The 22,344-nt window shown below is 41.1% G+C and overlaps 4 protein-coding genes across 4 annotated transcripts; all 4 read right to left on the reverse strand.

Annotated features, from left to right (window-relative positions):
• Nucleotides 1–10,664: 10,664 nt before the first annotated feature.
• BDR25DRAFT_222088 (FAD/NAD(P)-binding domain-containing protein) lies at nucleotides 10,665–12,158 on the reverse strand (the record flags this gene model as incomplete). The annotated part of the gene is made up of 1 exon (XM_033685054.1): nucleotides 10,665–12,158. One exon carries the CDS (start codon nucleotides 12,156–12,158, stop codon nucleotides 10,665–10,667), a length of 1,494 nt encoding a protein of 497 aa, XP_033548547.1.
• Nucleotides 12,159–13,006: 848 nt separating this feature from the next.
• On the reverse strand, nucleotides 13,007–15,134 carry BDR25DRAFT_333776 (cellobiose dehydrogenase-like protein; the record flags this gene model as incomplete). The annotated part of the gene is made up of 4 exons (XM_033692870.1): nucleotides 13,007–13,619; nucleotides 13,675–14,709; nucleotides 14,760–15,030; nucleotides 15,083–15,134. 4 exons carry the CDS (start codon nucleotides 15,132–15,134, stop codon nucleotides 13,007–13,009), a joined length of 1,971 nt encoding a protein of 656 aa, XP_033548548.1.
• Nucleotides 15,135–17,252: 2,118 nt separating this feature from the next.
• On the reverse strand, nucleotides 17,253–18,559 carry BDR25DRAFT_285299 (ClpP/crotonase; the record flags this gene model as incomplete). The annotated part of the gene is made up of 2 exons (XM_033688172.1): nucleotides 17,909–18,559; nucleotides 17,253–17,717 (listed from the first exon to the last, which is right to left on the reverse strand). Exons 1-2 carry the CDS (start codon nucleotides 18,173–18,175, stop codon nucleotides 17,253–17,255), a joined length of 732 nt encoding a protein of 243 aa, XP_033548549.1. The 5' UTR covers nucleotides 18,176–18,559.
• A 330-nt stretch (nucleotides 18,560–18,889) lies between these two features.
• On the reverse strand, nucleotides 18,890–21,118 carry BDR25DRAFT_333778 (uncharacterized protein; the record flags this gene model as incomplete). The annotated part of the gene is made up of 2 exons (XM_033692871.1): nucleotides 19,853–21,118; nucleotides 18,890–19,770 (listed from the first exon to the last, which is right to left on the reverse strand). The coding sequence occupies exons 1-2, from the start codon at nucleotides 21,033–21,035 to the stop codon at nucleotides 18,890–18,892; spliced, it is 2,064 nt and encodes a 687-aa protein (XP_033548550.1). The 5' UTR covers nucleotides 21,036–21,118.
• Nucleotides 21,119–22,344: the final 1,226 nt, after the last annotated feature.

Consider the following 22,344-nt stretch of genomic DNA (forward strand, 5'->3'; position numbering starts at 1 on the left):
ATAAGCTTACTTTATAATAAGTAATTTAGTTATATATAAGGTTTTTAGCTTAGCGCTTATATACTTTTTTAAAAATATAAAATAACTTATATTAAATAGCTATAAAAAGTGTAATAAGTAAAAAAGTATATAAATAGTAATAATTTTACTATCTTTATAGTATTACTAAAAATAAAGTAAGTTATTAGTAACACTTACTATACTTAATATATTTAAGTTTATAAAATATAAAATTAAGTAAAATCTTTTTTTTAAAACACACTAGTTAGTTATAATATTTTTAAATAAACTTTAGTAACACTATTGTTTATTACTTTATATATTTCTTATATTCTTTTTTAAAATAATGTATACTTAATATACCTACTGTAAGGACGGAGCTCTGTACCACTACGCCAATACAACTAAAAAGGTGCGAATAATCAACCAACGTTAATTATTGCGTACAGAATAGTATATATACCCGTCGCACGTAAGCACCATCTCGGCCTTACACGTAAGCGCCATCCCGGCCTTACACCTACATTTTTATATTAATTTACATGTAGTTTACTCTAGTATATGTTATATAAAACATATTTAAATTATAGTTAGTTATGTTTATTCTACGTTTTTAGCTATATTAGTGTGTTAGGAATTAGCATTAGCTATATTAGTGTGTTAAGGATTAGCATTAGCTATATTAGTGTGTTAGAGATTAGTATTAGCGACTCTTAGTTACAGCCTGTAATTAGTTACATGCTATAGTTAAATATTGTTATTATGTGTCTATTACCTGTCTAATACTAATTTGCTAAGCATTATGCTATAACTATTATTTAACCTAAATAACCTACCTTAATGTACTAACTATTTCTCTAAGCAAGCTTTGCTTTTACAGATCATTTATAAACTGTCTGTCACGATTGTGCACGAGTAAGGTTATAGAGCTTCACAGAGGTCTAGTTTAATTACTACGTGAGGTATCATGGTAGGTACAAGACGTTGTGTGAGGAATAGGAAGGTTTAGAAGGAAATTAGCAATTAAATACTTAGCTTAGAAGTCTAAGCGCTTTAGGTATAAATTAAGCCTATTCTAGGTTTAGTTAGTGTTAAGGCAGTTTGTGCTTAAGTTTATGTCTATGTTGTGTTATGTTTGTGTTAGACGTGCACTAATAATACTCTAGTACATGTCTAATACAGTTATGTCTGGGATCCGGGGAGGATACTGTGACAGTACCCCCCCTTTATTAGGAAGGGAATCCTTCACATTAGTGGTTCTAGCATTAGGTTGTCTTTGTTAGGGTACAGGTTTAGTTTAGATAGGTATTAGGCGTGGAATTAGGTTACTGCAGAGTTCTCTTATAGGGCTTCTACAGGTTCCTACAACAGTTTGTTGTATCTAGTCTATTTTATAAGGTATTTATAGATACATTTCTTCTTATTAAACTAGATCTGTTTAACGTCTTCTACAACATATTTTAGTTTGTTGTTTATAATAACAGGTTTAGGTGGCAAGTTTAGCTGTCTAGGTAGATAGTTAGATTTAGGGGCTGCTTAGCGCAGCAACAATACATAGAACACAGGGTGTATCTTTATGCTGTTAGGTAGGATTAATTAGTAAGCGTGCAATAAGACTATATAGGCTACTATAAAGGGGCTAAGGTTCTTCTAATTAAGTTTCTTTAATTATTAGTTTATTTAGATATTTCTAGCGTCTAGCCAGACCTTCTTGCTAGCTGCATACGCAGGGGCAGGGGTTTAGGATTAGTTTACGTACTCTTGTTAAAGAGCTTAAGCCTATGTAAGCTCTTTACAAACATATTTAGATATATTTTAGATCTTATTAATAAGTCTATTTACATCTGTTACTTGTACAGATTAATAAGTTAGTTAAAGGGTATTTATAAGTAGTTTAAATCTTATTTAGGGGTAGTATCTGTAGTTTGCTAAGAACAGGGATACTTATGTTAATTTAGATGTTGTGTTATTAGCTTTAAACTATGCTGTAGCTAACTATTTTACCTAGTTGTCCTACTAGTAGTTTGTGTACACTTATAGAACTTATTTTATTACAGTGTTTGCGTTCTTAGTCTAGCTGTTAGTCTCTAGGTAAAAAGCTGTAGATAGATAGGGGACAATTTAGAGCTGTTTATAGAGTTTGTTCTAGAAGGCTAAGACAAACTGCGTACCTCTGTCTAATATAATTATGTTAGGCAGGCTATAGTAAACTTATACGTATTAGTAGAATAACTAGGCTATATTAGGGGCAGTTATAGAGGAATATAGTATTAAGTGTTAATACTTAGTTAAGTAATTAACAACTACTATAATATTTATATACTCTTTAGATAAAGGTAGGTCTATAATAAAATTAATTAATATGTCTTTTTAAGCTTATTTAAAGATTAAAAGCAGTTTAAGCAGGCTATTATACTTTTCTTAAAAGGCCTTTACTTTACAGTAAGTATAGCAACATAATACATATTAGCGTACAGTATAGAACATGCGGGGCTAGTAGTACTCTCTTTGTAGTAGGTTAAGAGTCTTTCTTCTGCCTAGGTGTCTTCTAATAGGCAAGTTATGTATAATTTAGAGTAGTTTAATTCTTAGTTTGTTAGAATTAGAGATTATAAGTTAGTTATAGTAATACAGTTTACTATTTTAGTTTTTATAGTTAGCTAGTGTTACCTTCTTTAACTAACTAGTGCTGTTTTAGAGTAGGTTTAAGGTTTCTTAAATAAATTTATTATTTAGATACTTATTAGTAATAATCTAATTAATTATCTAATTTATTTTGTTTAGGTTAAGGTCTAAAAATAGCTTAGGTTAGAGTAAAGTTTAGTGTTAAGCCTTTTACACTTTTTTCTAAGCAAAGATGTCTTAGAATTGCCTTATAAAGGCATCTAGTTTCCCTTTATTTTAACTAGAATAATAAGTAATCTTAAAATTAAAATAAGATAGGTATTTAGACTAACAGGCTTGTTAGTAGCTAAGTTATTTTATAGTTGCAAAGTACTATAAGTTCTTATAGTTAGATAGGACCTGTATTAGATGCGCTGCACCTTTTAGTTTAGGTTGCTATTGTTTAAAGCAGCGTACTATAGTAAGCAATTTCTTATTATAGATCTTATAATTGCCTTCTGTAGGACTTATTCTTTTTAAAAAGTATGTAATAGGCCTAATAGTCCTGTCTAGCTTAGTCTAGAAAAGAACTTCTGCTACTATGTAGTCTAAGGCATTAGCTTCTATAAGTATTAGTAGTTTAGAGTTAAAGTAGTAGAGTATTAAGGCTTTAGTAAAGGCTTTCTTTAGCTAGTTAAAGAACTATTAGTAATTTAAGTTAAAGTTAAATTAAACCTTTTTCTTAGTAAGTGTAATTATAGGGCTTACTAGCTATAAAAAGTTGTTAATAAATTATTAGTAAAAGTTAGTAAATCTTATAAAGGCTTAAACATTCTTTATGTTCTTTAGGTATTACTAATCTAGCATAGTCTAAACTTTAACAGGGTCTATTTAGATGCTATTTATAGAAATTATATATTCTAAATACATAACCTTTAATTAGTAGAACTTACATTTATCTACATTAAGTTACAGACCTGCTTCTTCTATAGCCTTTAGCACTAGGCGTACATGCTATTTGTGCTCTAAAAGGCTATTGCTGTAGATTAGAATATTGTTAATATACACAGTGTAGAACATGTCTAGGTAGGGTTAGAGCAAGTTGTTTATAAAATGTTAAAAAGTACTAGGCGTGTTAGCTAAGCTAAAAGGCATTACTAGGTACTTAAATAGTCTATATTAGGTCTAAAACACTATTAGCTACTTATTGCCCTTTGCTATTCTTAGCTTATTAAAAGCAGCAATAATATCTAACTTTATAAAATACTTTACTTTGCTTAGTTAGCTTAAGGTTTCCTGTAAAAAAGAAATTAAGTATTAGTTCTTAATAGTAACAGCATTTAGTCCTTAGTAGTTAATGTAGAATTAAAGCCTACTCCTAAGTTTCTTTATAAATAGTATAGGTAACACTACTAGTAAAAAGCTAGCTTAAATAAACCCTTTTTTTAGGTTCTTGTTAAGGTATTTTTAGAGCACTTTTAATTTATTTAGTAACATCTTATATAGTAGCCTATAACTAGGTTGTTTACTAGGCTTAAAAGTTATCTAGTAATTATATAGATGTTATATTAGAAGCTTATTAAACTTATTTTAAAAAAAGACATGTAATAGGTTGTAGTAGTTTTAAGGGACTATTATCTTTAAGTTAGTATGTTTTTAGAGAGCTAAAGCTTAGTCTATATTAGAAATTATAACTGCATAGATTTTATAATCTAGTTATTAAGCTAGGGTTATAAACAGGGCAGGTCCTATGTAGCAGATGTCTATCTGCTGTTTAAGTCCTAGTTTATGTCTAAATTAAGTAGGTAAAAGTTCTTTAAAGGCTTTTTTTTCTTTAGGTTTAAGTAGTTATTAAATTATTTTATATAGCTTATCTTAGTAAAAGGCCTAGCTTATTAGCCTTACTTAGGTAGTTCTTCTTTAGGTTATTAGAAAGTAGGTCTAGAGACCTTCTATATTAAGTGCTATTTAGGTGTTGTTTAGGTGTAAGCGTAAGCATATATTTTAGCATTAAGAAAAGTTAAAGTTTAAAACTTACTTTTAGTAATTAAAAGCAACCTTGTGCTAATACAGCTATAGTTGTTCTAAGATTAGGTTATAACATTCTATGTTTATTATATAGAGTTTAATCTGCTCCTTATAGTGTTAGTAAGTAATTATAATAGTTATAGTATAAAAGATAGAACTTTTTTTAAGTTATTTTCTATTAAATCTAGTTAAGTAAATTATTTAGGTAAGCAGTGTTAATTAAAGATTTAGTTTACGCGCTAGTTCTCTATTAATGTAACCTATGCTATTTACTCCTAAGTTAATAAGAGCTTATATTAGGGCTAATATAGTTTTTTATTATAAACATATAGAAATATTAACTTAGTACTTCTAGTTATTAGTAGGGGACTTAGCCTATAAGTTAGCAGAGATCTAGTGTTAAATTAGTCCTAGGGGGCAACTTAGCCCTAGGACAAGCCTTTTTGCAGGCTCCTACTGCTATAGCTGCGGCTACGTTAAGAGTAGTAAAGAGGATTAGGGCTTAAATATAAGTTAAAGCCTTTACAAAAATAAGATTAAAACAGTAAAAATCTTTAATAAGTACTAGTAGCGCTACTTGCGTAGACTTAAAGAAGAGGAATAGAGCAGTTTTAGAAGATATAACTATGCTTACTGCACTTAAAACATTAACTTTTCTTTTTATAATCTTTACACTTTCTAGAACTAACTAAAGCATAATTTAAATTAATTTTTATTATATTAGAGTTCTTATTTATAACTGCGCTAGTTTAGGGGCGTATTAGGGCTTATATAGAGAGGAACCTTATGTTATTATTATAGGTAGTAATTAAGTTTGCATACACATTAAGGTTATTTAGGAGGGGTTCTCCTACTATAGCGTGTTGCAGTTTAGTTAAGAGGGAGTTATATAGAGCTGCAATTAGACCTATCTTATTTAGGCCTATATTAGATGCAAGTTAGTAGAACTTAGTAAAGTGTAAAGTAAAGCTTTTCTTTTCTTATTATAAAGTGTTTAGGCAACTTAGGGCTGTTAACTCTTTGTTTAGGTCTCTATAAGTTACTTATAAAAACACTATAAATTAATCTAGGTTAATAATATCCTTATCTATTAGTAAGTTAATTAAGGCTGTTATATTATAGTTAAGTTAAAAGTAGGCATATAGTAACTAGAAGTGTTTAAAGGGGAATTAGTCTACATTTTCTTTAAGTTTATATTAGAGCTTATGTAGAAAGAAAGGTAGGTCTTTCTGTTTTCTGTTAAACAGTAAGGGATTAGGGAGTTAGTTAGATTTTATTACTAAGTTAAAAGGGTTACAGGTTGTAGGCAGTGTTAGGTAGGAGAAAGTTAAGCTATCTTTAGACTTTTAGGTAGGCTTTAAGGCTAGTAAGTTCTTAGTTCCTACTACTATAACAAGAGTTAAGGCAGAAATAGACTACTTAATAACATAAAGCTGTTCTTTAAAGTTCTTTTAAAAAGCTTTAAAGCTTATAACGTAGCAGCTTTTCTATAGAGTAAGCGCTTTTTAAAAGGCTTCTTAGCTTACTTTAATAGCTTAGAGTTGTGCAAGTACTAAGCTTATTAGATTAGATTTAAAGGCTATTCTTAGCTAAAGTTTTAACACAACATAATGTTATAATTATGCATAAGTAAGGTTATAGAGCTTTACAGAGGTCTAGTTTAATTACTACGTAAGGTATTATAGTAGGTACAAGACGTTGTGTAAGGAATAGAAAGGTTTAAAAAGAAATTAGTAATTAAATACTTAGCTTAGAAGTCTAAGCGCTTTAGGTATAAATTAAGCCTGTTCTAGGTTTAGTTAGTGTTAAAGCAGTTTGTGCTTAAGTTTATGTCCGTGTCGTGTCGTGTTCATGTTAGACGTGCACTAATAATACTCTAGTACGCATCTAATACAGTTATGTCTGGGATCCAGGGAGGATACCGTGACACTGTCGTAGTATTTTAGTGTATTTAAAATAGCTATAGCAGGTCTAGAAGGCAGTTTTCTACTTATCCCTTTTCTTAATCTAAATGCAGTAGTAGGTGTTGCGCAGGTCTAGTTTAGAGTAGATTTTAGCGCAGCCTAATTAATTTAAAGATTCTTTAATTAATAAGAGAAAGTATTAGTTTTTTACTATAATAGTATTAAGGCCTTAGTAGTTTATATAAAGTTAAAGTGTTTTATTCTTTTTTTTTATAAATAGAATAAGGGCCTTTACTTTTAACATTAAGCAGCGTATTTATCTTTATTCTAGGTTTGTCTAGATATACTTTTATAAGACTTTTACCTTAGTAGTAAAGAGACTATAAAGAGGGCTATATAAAAGTTTTTTTTTTTTATCTAAGTTAATTACAAGCTTATGTAGGCTATAGTTAGGCAAAAGAAAAGTGTTATGTTTTAAAAATGCTTTTTAAAACTTCTTAAAGTATACTAATAGTAGCCTAGGCTTCTCTAAGGTTAGTTAAGATACGCAAGTAATTGCTATTATAAACATGTTATTATTAAAGTTTATTAGTACTTTTATAAATGCCTTTAAGCTGTTTAGACTAATCTTTTTATAAAGTTAGTAGTGTTTTTAGAAATAAACTGTCTTATATATAAAGTTAGAAGTTAGGTTCTATTTTTTTAGCTAAAGTATGCCTAATATTATACTGTAACTAAAGATTTTTATTATAAAAAAGGTAAATTTACTTACTTAAGACTACCTTTTACTATTTTTAATATAGTAAAAGACGTTAGCCCTTTCTATAACCTCTAATAGCTGTCCTTTTAGAGATATAAAGGAGCTTAGGTCTACTAGGTTAACTACTACACTTACTTATTTAGTAAAGTTTTAATTTAGAAAGTTTACTTCTGCCTTAGAGTCTATTATAGCTTAGTAGTAGTAAGAGGAGGTTAGACCTTTAATAGCTTTTAAGAGAGATATAAGTGTTACCTTTACAGCACTAGGCCTAGCTTTTTAAGTACTTACTGCTACTACTTTCTACCCCTTTAAGTATTCTACCTAGCCTATAAAACATAGAGGGGGGCGTTCTAGAGCGCAGCTTTTTTTGCTAGGTTGTCTTTTTTAAGGGGGCAGTTTCTTTATATGTAGCCCTACTTATAATAGTTATAGCAGCTTTTTTTTTTTAGTTTTTAGCCTTTTATACTTTTTTAGCTTTTAACTTTTAGGGCTTAGCAGCTATAAAGTTATAAGGCTTTATATTATTTTTTTAGTGTTAGTTACTTTAGAGTTTTTTGTAACTTACCTAGCCTTTTAAGAGGTGTTCTGCTTCTTCTAGAGGCCTCTTGCTACCCTTACAGTTCCCTCCTGCCTAGAGGACCTGCTAGTGCTAGTTAGCCTCTGTCTTTAATTTAAAAAGACTACTCTACACTTTTAGTTAAAAGTTTAGCCTATACTATACTTTTTTATCTAGAGTAGAGAAAAAGTTATATATTAAGTTTTAATTTAAGTTATTTAAAGCTTTAATAAAGTTAATATTCTTTTACTAAGTTTTAAAATAGTTAAAAAGTTTAGTAAAAGTTTAATTTTTTTAATTTATGTTTTTAATTTTTTACTTAGCTAAATTTTTTTTTTTAAGCATGTCTAAAAAAGCTTAATAGCGTTTTCTTTATAAAGCCTTAGTGTAATTAAGTTAGGTAGTTAACTATAAAAATTATATATACTACTCTATTCTAATAGTCACAGGGGTCCTCCCCTAGGTAGCGCTAGCAAAACTTTACCTGTAATGCTGCATTTAAAAAGACTAAAAAGTTTTAAATATATTCTTTATAGCTTTTAATATATACTTATAGTTACTTATAAAACTTTTCTTTAAACTTTAGGGGTTAGTTAGGCTTAGGCAACTATAGCCTAAAAGGGGTGCCTATAGGAGCAGCTGTCCTAGGTGGGAATAATAAAGGTTAGCTAGTAGCTGTCTATAGAGGGGCTGCTAGCCCTAGCCCTACAGGGGTTAGGTTATTATAGAGGGAGTTATAAGGCTTTTAAAAGAATTATAATGTTTTTTTTAATTAGTCTTTTTAGAGTTATTTTAGTTTTTTTTTTTTTTTTTTTACTTTTTTTTTTACTTTTTTTTATTAGATTTTAGCATCTAGTTAAGTAATATTACTTATTGTAATCTTCTCTAAAAGTGTTTTAGCCTAGGTAAAAAAGTCTAAAAGTAGCAGTCTTTAGAAAAGTTACGCAGATGTCCCCCCTTTATTAAGTAGTCTATTTATAGAGGGAGTTTATAAGTCTTGTACAACACTAGCTTAAGTAGCAACAGTTATGCTAGGTATTATTAAGTAAGTAAAGAATTGTATTATAAAAAACAAAGTATACACTTTATAATTAAAAGGTGTATTAACTAATAAGGGTGTAACTATAATATAAAAGTATAATTAGTACCTACTTAATTTCTAAAGTAATTTTTTGCTATCTAAAGAGAGCTTCTACAACTAGCTATATACTTCTCTAGAGAGCCAGGCACAGCAGCGCTGGTAGCAACAGATCTAGTATGCCGTAGGTCCAGTTTAAAGTATTACCTGTCTAGGATGCCCAGCTTTTTAGGCGAGGTAGGCATTGTCTGGGAAGTGCGGGGTTAACAGCACAGTTCGGGAGTCGTCTGGGACTGCCTAGTGCAGTCTAGGCCAGTCTACGACAGCCTAGGAAACACCTGGATAGCCGGTCGTTACAGAGTAGGGCAAGGTAATCCGCCTCTAGCTCTGCTGTTAATGCTATAAGCAAGGTTCTTAGCGCGGCTAGTTGTACAGTAACTAATAATTAAGGCTCACTAAAAAGTGCAACAATTAAGGCTATTTAACTTTAGAAGAATTAGTTACAGAATAAGGTAGTAAGCAGCAAGCTTTTAGACCTCCCTACTTATGTTACTAGGGAGAATTAGTTATCTAATAGCTATTTAGACCTTAATCCTGCGTCTCTAGAGACCTATAATATTAGCTGTTTTAACTAGAGTACAACGTACTTTAATTAAATTGTACTACTTGTACAGATCACGTGAGCCGTAACAGTTACGATACGTACACCTACCTCTCCTCCTCCCTGCCGTACGAACGTACTCAAAATCTCACCCGTACAGGCCTCAAAAACGCCCAATCGTACAGTACTACGCCTCGTTGGAAGCGCTGAAAGCAACGAGGCCAGGGGAAGGCCAGGTTTAAAACCGAAGATCCAATGAGGCGCACGACAAGGCGGCCAACCCGCGCATTGGATTGGGCGACCGAATGTGATCCTTTCGTCGTCAATTGGCGGCCTCCATGCAGCATCATTAAGCCTGGGGCCCCAACTCTAAAGTTTCCAACAGTCCCCTATAGAGGGCTCTGCAACGGGCCGCCCAATCAATTCAGGACTTGGCGTCTCACACTACTATCTATGTCACATGGCATTTTGGACCTCTGTCCTCCATACATCACTTCTCTCATTACTCATAACCCTTGCAAGGCTACAACTACTTGGTATCTCCTAGTTTAGAAAATGACGGGGGTTAGCTTAGGTCTGAAATTTGAATCTTGTTGGTCTCTCTAACTCCAGCGAAAGATTTAGAAGATATATACCCCCCTAGTTATAGCCTGTGATATATGATAACATGCAATAGTCTACTTCGTCACATCTATCACATTACCACCTCCGACAGGGAAGGGAAGGAAGCCAAATTAAATGGAAACGCTTAGGACGACATAGGGAATGATGTAGATGGCATGACCGTAAGCATTGTCTCGTGAAAGAGGGCAGAATTTCCGGCATTCCTGCCTACCTATCCACCCGTCAGCTGTTCGTGCATCGTTCAATCTATATAACGCCTCGACATGCCGTCCTGTCTTGTAGATCTTACCACTCTCAATGTATGCCCCGCCCCATTACTAACGTCCACCCGATTATAGATACCATTATTCCAGGACAGCGGACAATGCATGCATGACATATGCCCAATTTCAATCCCAATTCCGATCCCGATCCCGATTCCACCCCACTCAATTCCAAACTCTTTCCGAAATATATCCAACCCCCCGCCCAGCTAACCTGACCATTCTACCCCGTTCAAATCCACTCATCTAACTACTCTTCCCCACAAACTCCAATCCCAGCCTCAAGTCCCCCCTATCCGCAAACCAACTATCCCTCATATAATTATCCCTGGGTAACCACGGTGCCTTAGCCCCCGCATGCGGCATATTCCCCACACCACTCTTAACATACGTACTCGTCAAATTTAGGGGCAACCTCTTCTCCTTCGCCTCCTCTTCCGAAATCCTAGGCGTCGCGCTCGTGTACTTATTCTTCGCCATGAACCCCATCAAGCGCGTGAGAAGCCGGGACGCAGAGTCGGCGCCTAGGGTCCAGGATGCGTTGACATAGCCAATGATGAGGAAGAGATTGGGGACCCCGGAGAGCATGGTGGCGCGCCACATGAAGCGCGAGGGGACGGCGACGGGCTGTTTGTCAACGGAAAGGGAGATGTTGCCGCAGAATTGGAGGTTCAGGCCTGTGGCGGTGACGATGATGTCGGCGTCCAGTTTCTCGCCGTTAGACAAGAGTATGGAGTCAGAGGTTACGGTGTCGATTGTGGACGTCACGACTTGCGCGCGGCCGTTGGCAAAGCATTTAAAGAAATCGCCGTCAGGACATAGGCAGAGTCGTTGGTCCCAGGGGTTGTATGTCGGTGTAAAATGTGGGTCCATGGGGAAGTCTTTCGGGAGTTGTTTTTGTGCTTCGCCCATGAGAAGGGCGCGGGCTTTATCCGGCCACCGACGGCAAAAGAGGTAGAACAGGTATGGCAGGACGAGGAATCTGATGCGGGTAATGCGGAGGGAGATCCAGGTCGGTAGAAACCGTTCGTAGAAGTTTACAACGCCGGTTTTGCGCTGTGGCTGGGACATCACGTATGACGGGGATCGCTGAAGCATTGTAACATGGCCGACCCCGCCTTCGACAAGTGCGGGAAGGAGGGTGATGGCTGTTGCCCCAGATCCAATAACCACCATTTTCTTGCCCTTGTAATCCAGATCTTCCGGCCAGAATTGTGGATGTACTGTCGTGCCTTTAAACTTTTCCAAACCCGGGATATGGGCCTTCAACGGTTTTTCGTAGCTGTAATATCCCGTACCCATGATTATAAACTTGGCGTAGAATATCTTCCTCGTGCCTTCATTGTCCACTTCCAGCCGCCAAAGCTGTGCATCCGAGCTCCAATCCGCGCTGACAACCTTATGCTTAAACTGAAAATGCTGGTCAATCCCAAACTTGCTCGCCGTCTCCTTCATGTACGTGCAGATCGACTCCCCTGTCGCGATGGGGTTCTCTTTCGTCCAAGGGTTGAACGGGAAGCCGAAGGTGTGGAGGTCGGAATCAGACCGGATGCCGGGGTATTTGAAGAGATTCCATGTTCCGCCCAGGTCGGCCCGGCCTTCGAGGATGGTGTAGGAGGAGTTGGGGAGCGTTGTTTGCATACGGTAGCCGGCATTGACGCCCGAGATGCCTGCGCCGACGATGATGACGTCGTAGGACTGGGTGGTGTTGGTGACGTGCCCGTTGGCGCGGCCGTTCATGATGGCAACCTTACTAGAAAGGGATGGAAGGAAGAGGATTGTGGAAGGCGGCCTTAGGGATAAGGTTCTGATGAAGGAGCGACACAGTGGTGGAGAGCCGAAGCAGGAGGAGCGTTGTGCAAAGCCAGCTTGGAGCCCTGATATAAAGCAATCCACCTGCTGTCTGGGACGGGGGCCATCCGGATCACGGAGGACAATGCCATTGGCGCCATCATTCACAGCTCAAAGATGGTCTGAGAAAGTTTCAACTTCTCCGCATCCAACGGGCTGAGGTGTGCAGCGCTGTCAAAGCCGTCAAAGCCATCAAAAGCCCCTCGCTCGCTTCCGTCTCGAAACTAACCTCGGTACTTTCCCTTTCTGGCCCTCATCCTTCCATCATCGGAACGCTAACCTCAGAAGTCAGGCCGCATTCCCTCCCCAAGCAATTATAAGGTTAAATAAAAGGGTCATCCGGAGGTTTATCCTATGCAATTTGCCTGGAGGACAGACTCTCTGATTTCCAGCACCCGAGACTTGATACCGGAGCCTTGACGATCGCCAGACCGCGACGCAAGCCACCGTCCACAACTCGTTCGGCGCAAACACCCAAACCCGAAGTCCCCGATCCGAATCTCGTTTGATCTCCGACTCTGTCCACCACTCCGAGATGTATCTCAGATCACCCCAAAAAGGGAAGTCGATAATGCCACTGACCAAAAATTGAACTCGCTTCGTATAAAAAATGACGATGAGGATAGTGATGATAATTGATGATGGTAAATATATATGCGCCAAAATCCCCGACAATGCCGCGAATGCTGCCCTGCTAGAAACGCTTCTCAACGTACAAGCCCAACTCCAACAAGAAATCATGCCTTGCCAAGCAATATTATCTCTCCTTCTCCCCCGCTATCACTCGTAATGTACATGCGCTCATACTTGTCTTTTGCAATCGAGACAGGCCTGAAACAATGCACCGTAGAGCAATCCTCTACTTTCTCCGCGTAGAAAATGTCCTTGTACCCGGATGTGCTTGTCAGCGCCGCTTTTGGTCCAAATCCGGTCGTGCCTTTCGCGAATGGGACTTCCACAACTTTGTAGCCCGTCGGAGGTGTTCGATCCCAGCTGCCGTGGAACGTTACATACATGCTGGTGAAGTCTTTGCTGAACGTGGCATCAAGAGGTGCTGAATGGGCTTGGAAGAGAAGACGCGCTGGTGTGCTCTTCTGCGCACATGTAGTGTCGTTGAATGTGTTGTTGGGAGCCAGGACAAATTGATCGCCGACATTAAGCTTTGTGTCCGTGAAGTCGCTGGGTTTCCAGACCGAGAAGCAGGTCGGGTATCCGTACCACTGCTTATTCTCCTTGGATGGATCACCAAGATAGTTGATTTCTTCAGCGGGGTTATCGTCATGGATATCCCACGTCTTACCGGTGACGGTACGGTTGATTTCATCGGATCCGTTTTCGATTTCCCACATCCTACCAACACAGGTAAATCAAACGACATAATATTATAGGAAGGGGGGTTCCTTACATTCCGTCTTGATCAAAAGCAAGTCCCACTCCATTGCGTAGGCCGTATCCCATCTGGTACCCTCCAGTCGCGTAAACATACCCGGCATCCGGCGTCTTCGATATATCGAAAACTTTCACACACGAGCGTCCTTTAGTAATGTCTCCAGAGTCGAAGTCAAAGTTGTCGTTGGATCCGTGAGAGACCACAAGGAGGTTGGGGTACTTGGGAGGGAAGACCAATGTACGAGTAACATGTCCTCGATCGTCCATCTTTGTAACAATGGTTTTGGAGGTTGAGCCAACAGTCATTGTCGCTGCATCGTAACTCCATGACCACACCGTTGTTGGCGAGCTAGCATACAAAGTCTTGCCATCATTGCTCAGAGTAATTCCATGGTTAAGATTCATCTGGACGATGAGATCCTTAGTCGACTTGATGCAGCCATTTGGTCCAATTTCGTGGGCCGTGATACCATGACCGTTTTGCACAACGAGCAAATGCCCAGCGCTATCGATCACTACTCCTCTAGGCTGAATCAAATCTCCTGCAACTTTGACAGCCTTCCAGCCTGGAGCTGTGAGCGCAGGATTCTTGAGTGCATTCACACCCGAGCACGAAGCAGGAATGCCAGTTGATATTGGTGTTGATGTTGGAGAAGTAACGCTCGTGCTAAGCGTAGTAGGGATCGAAGTAGAGCTAGTCGGCGGTACGCTACTTGATGGAGGACCATCTGGGATCAGGTTGGCTGCAACTGCCTTGTTGAAGTCAACGTTCTTTCCAAGTGCTATGTCTAGAGTCCAATGGCCAAACGCCGAATGTACATTAAATGTGGACCGGTTATTAGCTGGCTGCGCGGGTAATTTGCTGGCATACGCATGTGCAAATGGCATGGTTGCGTTCTGGGGATCAAGTGAGCGTGCCTTTCCGTCTACGTCCGCCCACTGACTGCATCCCTTGCAGCGGACATTGAGAGTCCAATGTGTTGTATTGTACCCAGTTCCTTTCAGATATGAGTACTCGGCACCCGTAAACGGCTGCGGTAAACTCAGCCCGCTTGAGTCTTATGTTAGTGGCGGCCACGAAAGTGGGACGGATCAACTCACTAGGCCATCCTCGAGGAATATATGGTGGTGTTTGAGGCATTGTTCACCCAACCAATTGTGAGTGGTACATAAGGCATCGTTCCACCCCATGCGATCCCGACCCAGCCATTTTTGATAGGAGAGACAATTTGAAGAACTGTTTCAAAAGGTGCCACAGTAACGTTAGGCATGGCCACTCCAATCAGCACACCATTTCCGCCAGTCCAGCCAGAATAGCATAGCGAGGTGACAGAATCACAGTAACGTGTGGGTGGGCTATTTTGGGCAAGAGCTGATTGGCATAAGCACGAAGAAGAGAAAATTCAAGTTCTCCCGGGGCCTACCTGTACCAGCAAGGACTACAAGTCCTGCTGAGGTCTTTTTGCAGAGCCACATGATGAGCGTTGTGAGGATCCCGCAAGAAAGTCGTTGTGGTATTGGAAGGTCGACCGTCGGTTTTATGAGTTACTTTGGACATTATGGACATGCCACATCCACTTTGTCACCTAAAAAAAAATATATTGCAGCCCTTAGCGATAATCATGGCGCGGTTGGGAGGAACAGGGGATTTCGGCGCGTGGTACCCAATCCCGAATGCGCGATTGAAGGTCATGCCATCGACCTGGACTGTGCCAGCTGTTTCTACGCATGAGATAGGAAGTCTCTCAGGCGATTGTCGGGACTGCAAACATGACGAGATCGTGGAGGAACGGCTCCGCAAAGAAGGCTGTGAAACCGTGGGGTTCGTTTGCCTTTCGCGCATATTGCGGGGAACAGGCACATGTCAAGCTGACCCCTTTCCTTCTCGCTCATTCTCTAGCCCGCAGAGGAGATGTTGGGCTCGGCGCGCTGGCCTCTTGCGGTTACCAAGACCTCCCTCAGGGGAATTGACGCCTAGAAAGCACAGGAGCCCGGGTTTTGGTCGCTTGAGCCTCTAGCTTGGGGGGCAGCTGTGAGGAAGGCGGAAAGAACAAAGGAATACTCAGGTTCGTGTGACCGCAAAGAAAGTTCGATAAATGAATGAGGCTCATTACAGTTTTAATTGGACCTGGACTGCATGAGCTGATTCTGAGGAGACAAAAGCTTGGGCATCTTTACAGATGTTTGAGCGTTTTAGATTGTGGGGTATGGGGTCCGGATAGATGAAAGGATTTAACCTTAACAAGTGCGCGCGAGATAAATGAGATAGTACGCCCCATTTAGCCACACAAATATCAATGTGGCTCTAAGGGCCCATCGATTTCGACTTTACGGACCGGACGCCGAAGTCTGATACTGTGAGGGTGAGGTTTGACACTGAGATACATTGATCCCGTCTCGGCCGCAGCGTTTTTGGATATGCACCAGTGAGTCCCGTTCGCGATATGCGCGATTTTCGTCTTTCAATGGAGTTCAGATGATGGTGCATTGCGAGTGACCCACTTGACGATGTGTTGATTGTCGATGGTCGAAGATAAGTCGAAATGTTGGACGTCGCGATCGATCTTCCAGAGCCGACACACGTGACTGGTCCACACATGACCCTTCAAGGTCCGAAGAGCTAGGTATGACATTCTATGAAATGACGGTCAAATGTGCGATGAGAACTGTGAGGAAATTCGAGATGAATATACGGAGATGTAGATTCTTTATATAACCTTTCCCTGATGGAAAGGACGCTGCTATTTGTCACTACCCTTGCGTAGTTCTTGAAGGCTGACATAACAGCTAAATTCTGGAACAACCTGCTTCTCAACCCCTCAATACTCTAGTCCAAAAATCTCTCTCTCTATCGTACGACAAACTTTGCCCTTGGGCCTTCGTGTGCGGGGTATATCTCGCACTCTGCTCCTCTCAAAGATAGATTGATTGAGGCTTTAAGTGGCATAATTATGCAACGAGGTGGCAAGGGTTTTTCCTGCCAACAACGTTGACCATTCTCCTTCCGTCCATTAGATATTTTTTTTTTCTTCAATCATAGCCGCAAATGTAACGAGCAAAAAGAACTAATGGATCCGAAGTGAAAGTGATAGAAACGCTCAAGAGAGCTCGCGAAGTCTTCTCGGAGCAAAGTGGCATGTGCGGTGATCCTACGCTTTCAGGTTTACAATGACGCTCAGCTTTAAGAACCCTAACACCAATGACGCTTGGAGCATTGTATACGGAGTAGATACCTATTTCAGCGATATTTAATAGGACATAGTTTTTAGAGCCTACGGATAGCAAGCGGTGTACGCATACCTAAGAGTGATACATCTATGATCGAAGTAAGGTAGCACTGAACCTCACCACAACAACTAAGGAGAGTAACTGACCTACACTTGATAGACTCTTTTAATTGCCTACCGTAAGTACGTTGGAACCAAGTGACTTTGGCGAAATTTTGTGGCGATCAAGCCTCGCTGTGACTACACATCGCAGTTTTTCTCCTATTGCCTATGGAAGACCTGCAACCTTAGCCAAGGCTTTTGGCAGTCAGAGGTTACGCCTCCAGTCAATAATTTTTCCCATATCTTCTTTTCCCCGCCCTCTACCCTAAATCTTTGCCTTCGCAGGTCCACTAACAACCCGTCCATGCACATAACTAATACTCCTCAACTTCTCCGTCGCTTCTCCCCAAAGCTCGTTTCTTAATGAACTGTACACGCCCATTTTACTCCTCCCTTGAACACTTCTCCCTTTCTCCAAAGCAACTTCGAGCATCTCTGCCGGCTCCGCAACCGCATCTACAATCCCATCCTGCAGTGCCTGTATTCCTGTCCAACGATGGGCCTCCAGCAACATCTTCCTTGCAACCTGGGGCCGGAGTTTCAAGCGCGGAAGGGACCCGATACCTGGGAAATGGAGTCCGAGATTTACAGGCGGCATACTGAAGAAGCCGCGACGGGAATTCATGATTCGGTAGTCGTGGGCGAGGGCGAGGGGGCAGGCCCCGCCGAAAGTGTGGCCGGTTAGGAGGGCGACTGTGGGGTACGGGTAGTCGAGGAGGGTGGCTAGGAGCTGTGTGCAGGGAGTTAGTGTCAACTCATATTTATATCCGGCTTGTGGTAATCCTATCCTAGAATTCCTGCTCAAGTCTTTGTCCTTGACTGACGGATTGTAAAATAAAAAAAGCTATCGAGCGGGACCTAAAGCAAGCTTCATAAACAAGTTTCCCACCCCAAAACATCAAACGTCAAACATCAACGCACAGGATAAAACCCATCACTATTCGCATAGGGATTCGTATCTGCCTCATCCAACTCCAGTCCCGTACACCAAAACTTCTCATCGCTTCCCTTGGTTATCACACAGCCTTCTGAATCCGGGCCAAGCTCTTTTTCGATGTCGCGGAGTGCTCGAATGATTTCTTGCGCGAACGCAACGTTGATTCGGTTTTCGGGGGGTTTACAGAGGGTTATGACGAAGATCCGGTCGTGCTGGTCTACGCGGAGGTTTTGATAGGGGCCCGGGATCATGATTGTGCTAATTGTAGTGGGTTGGTTGGATTCCGAGGCAACTATGTGGGGTTGGAGATATGGGTAAGGGTAACGTAGTCTTCTTTTCCTTTGCGGTTGAAGCTCAAGCAGCTCAACGGTGCTAATTGATCTGTACCAATCCAATCAAACGGTGCTAAATGGAAGAAGTGAGGTCCGGAAGGTCCAAAAGTTCGAAATTCGAGATTCAAAGACCGATAAAGTTCGAGTCTCTTCACGTAAGGAAGGCGGGGAGTTGTCACTCAATAGCCTGGACCGTGCACCGGTGAATTTCGGACCTCCTCGGTACACGTTCCCCGCATTCTGGTTCTCGGGTAACTGAGTCGCAACTAAATGTAGCCGTCGGGTTTGAGCCTCACATGCCTACTGTGGTATCAGGCATAAGTAGTGTGCGTGGTCGATGCGGGGCAGGGTCAAGCAAAGGCTATTGCCGAATACTTTCACCAATGAATGGGCGACATCCCGCTGATTAATATTACTTTGCTCTGTGCTTTGGTTAAAAACAAGCAAACAAGGGTTTTTAGAGGCCTACCCACTGCACCGACCACGCACACTACACATCCCTAATACTACAGGAGGCACCAGGAACGGACCAAGGAGATGGATGGCGATGGAGATGCGCGCGTGGTGATGATTCTAGGTGCCTTTGTGCTAGGATATTCATCAGAATGCTGATGCAGTTGGCTGCATGCAAATTCATGACCAACCAAAGCCCTGGTCCCAGTCTACCATCAGCCAGTTCCCAATGCCACCATATGGGCCGAACCATTCCTGAGGTTGAAGTAAAGTAGGCTCCAGACTTCCTCCACCAGCAACTACCTGATTGCCTAGCATCTGGTGCTGGGCTGTTGAATTCGAGCTCAAATCTAGATCAAGTGGCTGAGCCGCCGGTGCCCTTAATCCTTGCAGTATGCCTGCCGTTTCCAATTCTCTCGGGGCAATGGAGGAAGTCTGGGGAAGTCGCTGGTGAATCGGACCCCACATACGGCAAAGGTCTGGCCCAAAGTCTGAGAAGAATTGGAGTGTGGTGTTGGGAAGATTAACATCTGGGAAGTGACCGAGAAGAGGTCGTTGGGTCACTTTCTCGCGGACATCCATTAGGTGTTTCAGGCTTCCTACTGCGCTCGGCCATCGCTTACCCAATTCCTCCAATGCTCGACCCATGATAACAAGGTTTTCTTCGGCAATGTCGACGAGGCCGGAGTATCGATAGCATGAGAGCTGCGCCATGCCAGCCGTGAGGCAATAGAAAGTGAAAATAGGCCCCAGGTAGCGCAGTTCATCGCGAGCCATGAAATCCTCGTAGATGCCAGCAACAAAGGAAGAAGCGAGTAACGATTCTGTGGATGGAACGTTTTTGGGCTCGGATGGTCGATTGAGGATTATTAGTACGGTGAAATACTGTACATGCAGTTGCCGGGCCTCAAAGCTGTACTGCTTGAGCGGTCGGCCGTCTACAGGTCGACACAGTTGTAGATTATTGGGGAGTGTTTTGAGCCATCGGAAGACTCTGTCTTCGAGTGATTTTTTGTGCTCTTGGAGCCCGTGTTTGCGGAGGTAGCTTTGTGTGAGATCACCTAAAACCCATCAGGATCATGGCAGTAAACAAGGTAAAAAAAACATGGGCTCATATTTATATACCACGAACGTAAAACTTACCTAGTATGCATGAAATTCCGACATACGTCGAGAACAAGTTCGCCGGGTCAAGCATACCCTCGAAATCCAAGACAGAAATGGGCGAGACATCAGCTAGCTTCAAATCGATTGCTCTTGGTCTTCCATGTCCGGCGTTGATTAAACAGTCTCGCACTACCAAAGACCACCATATTCGTTTTCTAAGCCCTGCATCCGGTTTCCCATTCGGTTCCCTATGTAACCCAACCTGATATGCTAGGCCAATACATATTCGGAGCCAGAAGCTGCTCGTGTCTAGCGAGACCTGCTCCGGGCCTTCCGGATTCCACCAATGTAGTAGACAGGCTGCGGCAATAGTTATGATAGGATTCTCTTCGGCACCCATCCAGAACAAGACCCGAGCTCTCTTGTAGAAGTCTTCCGGTGGGTAATTCGGTAACGGTGCAGATACCCTGCTTCCAGCTAGGAAAATAGCATGCTGCAGCAAAAGAGATACTTGATTGGGAATTCGATCGTCTATCCAGCTCCTCTCCACAACCGGTGTCCATGGATAACATCGTGTCCAGAAAGCGTCCATAAGCGATTCGCGGACCGACCTAGGCGGGAGTTCGGACACTCTTTGCACTTGTAAGATTTCGAGATCGGTATCAGATAGTCGATGGGGAACCTTGTTAGGAAGACCTGCATCGTCATTCACGGGAACATCGTTGCGAAGGTACTCAAGTCGGCCGAGGTAGCTCACATTAGTCGACGTGTGCGATGTCGAAGAGGGAAAGGTGGATTCCGTCATACTGGAACGAACACTGTTATGAGGTGTCGGATAAGCTAGGTCTGGATGTTGGTCTAGGACGTGGGAAGGGTGTTGGAGACTCGTTGCATCAGAGAGCTTTCGTCCAAGTTCATTCCCTGATTTCACGTTGCCGTCGTGAGGCTTTGAAAGGCCAGCTGAACACGTAACTTGGCTAGCTTCAGATAGACTTCCGTTCGTACTGGCCTGGCTGTCAACCCGTCGGCGTGCTGGAGGTGATGGACTGAAGGTAAACCGTTTCCGTTTTCGCTCTCGAGGTATGCAATCGTATCCATCTCTTGTGCACGGCGTGCATACATCTCCAGATACCTCGTCGATGTCACACCGTACCTTTTTCTTGTGGCAGATGACGCAAGCCTTCACCGTCCGACGTGCACGCTGCTCCTTGGTTCCCATCACGACGGTTGATTTGAAGGATCTCGGTGTAAATGATATAAATTGTGCGAAGACATTCCAGAGATAGCGAATTCTGGGAGCCGGATTTGCGGGGATGGGTGGTGGCTGGCGAGGTAAACGAGGTCGTGGTGGAGGTTCCAAATTGCGGGGCTGGGAAGATCCGCATAATCCCAAACATTGTCCAAGCAAAGCTTACTCGTTCCATACTATTTTGCCATCTTCACCTTTCATCACGGAGACTTCTTTTTATATCTGAAGATCATACTGAGATTCTTCTAAGGGAGTTTGTAGATGTGCTCAACTAAATCTAGCAGGTGACCCCCACAACCATACTTCTACATCCAGTCAGAAACCGAAAATGCCACATCTTTCCACCTAACTTGGGAATTGACTAGGGTATTTTGTGGGAGGATTTTGCATCTTGATACCTGATTCCATCCAAAGGTTACATAGTAAGCCTGTTTCAATAATGTTCCGAGTTATGAAATAGCATGTTCGATCCTCCATTCACTTCTCTTATAGGCGTGAAGAGTCCACATACGTCTTCACAGCCATCCGTGCCGAATTCTGAATTGACAATTTTCCCCATGAGTGAGATGAGATTCCAGATGATTGGTAATCTAACAAAGACTAGGCTCTGCGGTCTTAAGAATTGATTTCCATCGTAGAGCCTACAAAGTCCTCTAGCGACATTTTTTGTAACCTTAGCTAACCCACGTACCGTAATATGTGGTACGTCGAAGTTGACCAAGTCAGATGCCATGTGATTCGTGTGAATCCACATGCTTCAGGGCGAAAGAAAATGGATGCGGTTAGAAGTTATCCGACCCTTTAATCACTGTAGATTAGTTTAGATATAGGGGATGAGGCTTCGAACACTCTGACGTTAATAATGCAATTATGAGGTGATAGATGTAAAGGCTTCACAAAAATTGCAAGGGGTCTTGCTTCCTTCCATCGTTAAGTTCTGAAGTTTCTAGTTCTAAATTATCGCAAGACAGTGGTAGTGCTCTTACAGAGTCGTCGAGAATTCTACTGGTATCCCTAATAACACTGAGTGCACCACGAAGGTTTCCCCTGATGAAAGTTTCCTGCTTGATGAGGACCGCCATATGTTGATTGACATAACTAAGTATTGAAACCATTGAGGTTTGGCTACCAACTACAGCTTCGCAGATCCAATATTGATTCTGGCGTGATGAGATAATCCGGCCACGTGTCTTGCTCATGGGGATCCTCTGGTAATTTCTCGAGCCATCCATTCGATGCGTTTCGGTGCGGAATTTTGAATTGTCAATTTGCAAACTGA

This window comes from Lindgomyces ingoldianus (genome assembly GCF_010093535.1).
Source record: "Lindgomyces ingoldianus strain ATCC 200398 unplaced genomic scaffold BDR25scaffold_13, whole genome shotgun sequence".
Lineage (NCBI taxonomy): Eukaryota > Fungi > Ascomycota > Dothideomycetes > Pleosporales > Lindgomycetaceae > Lindgomyces > Lindgomyces ingoldianus.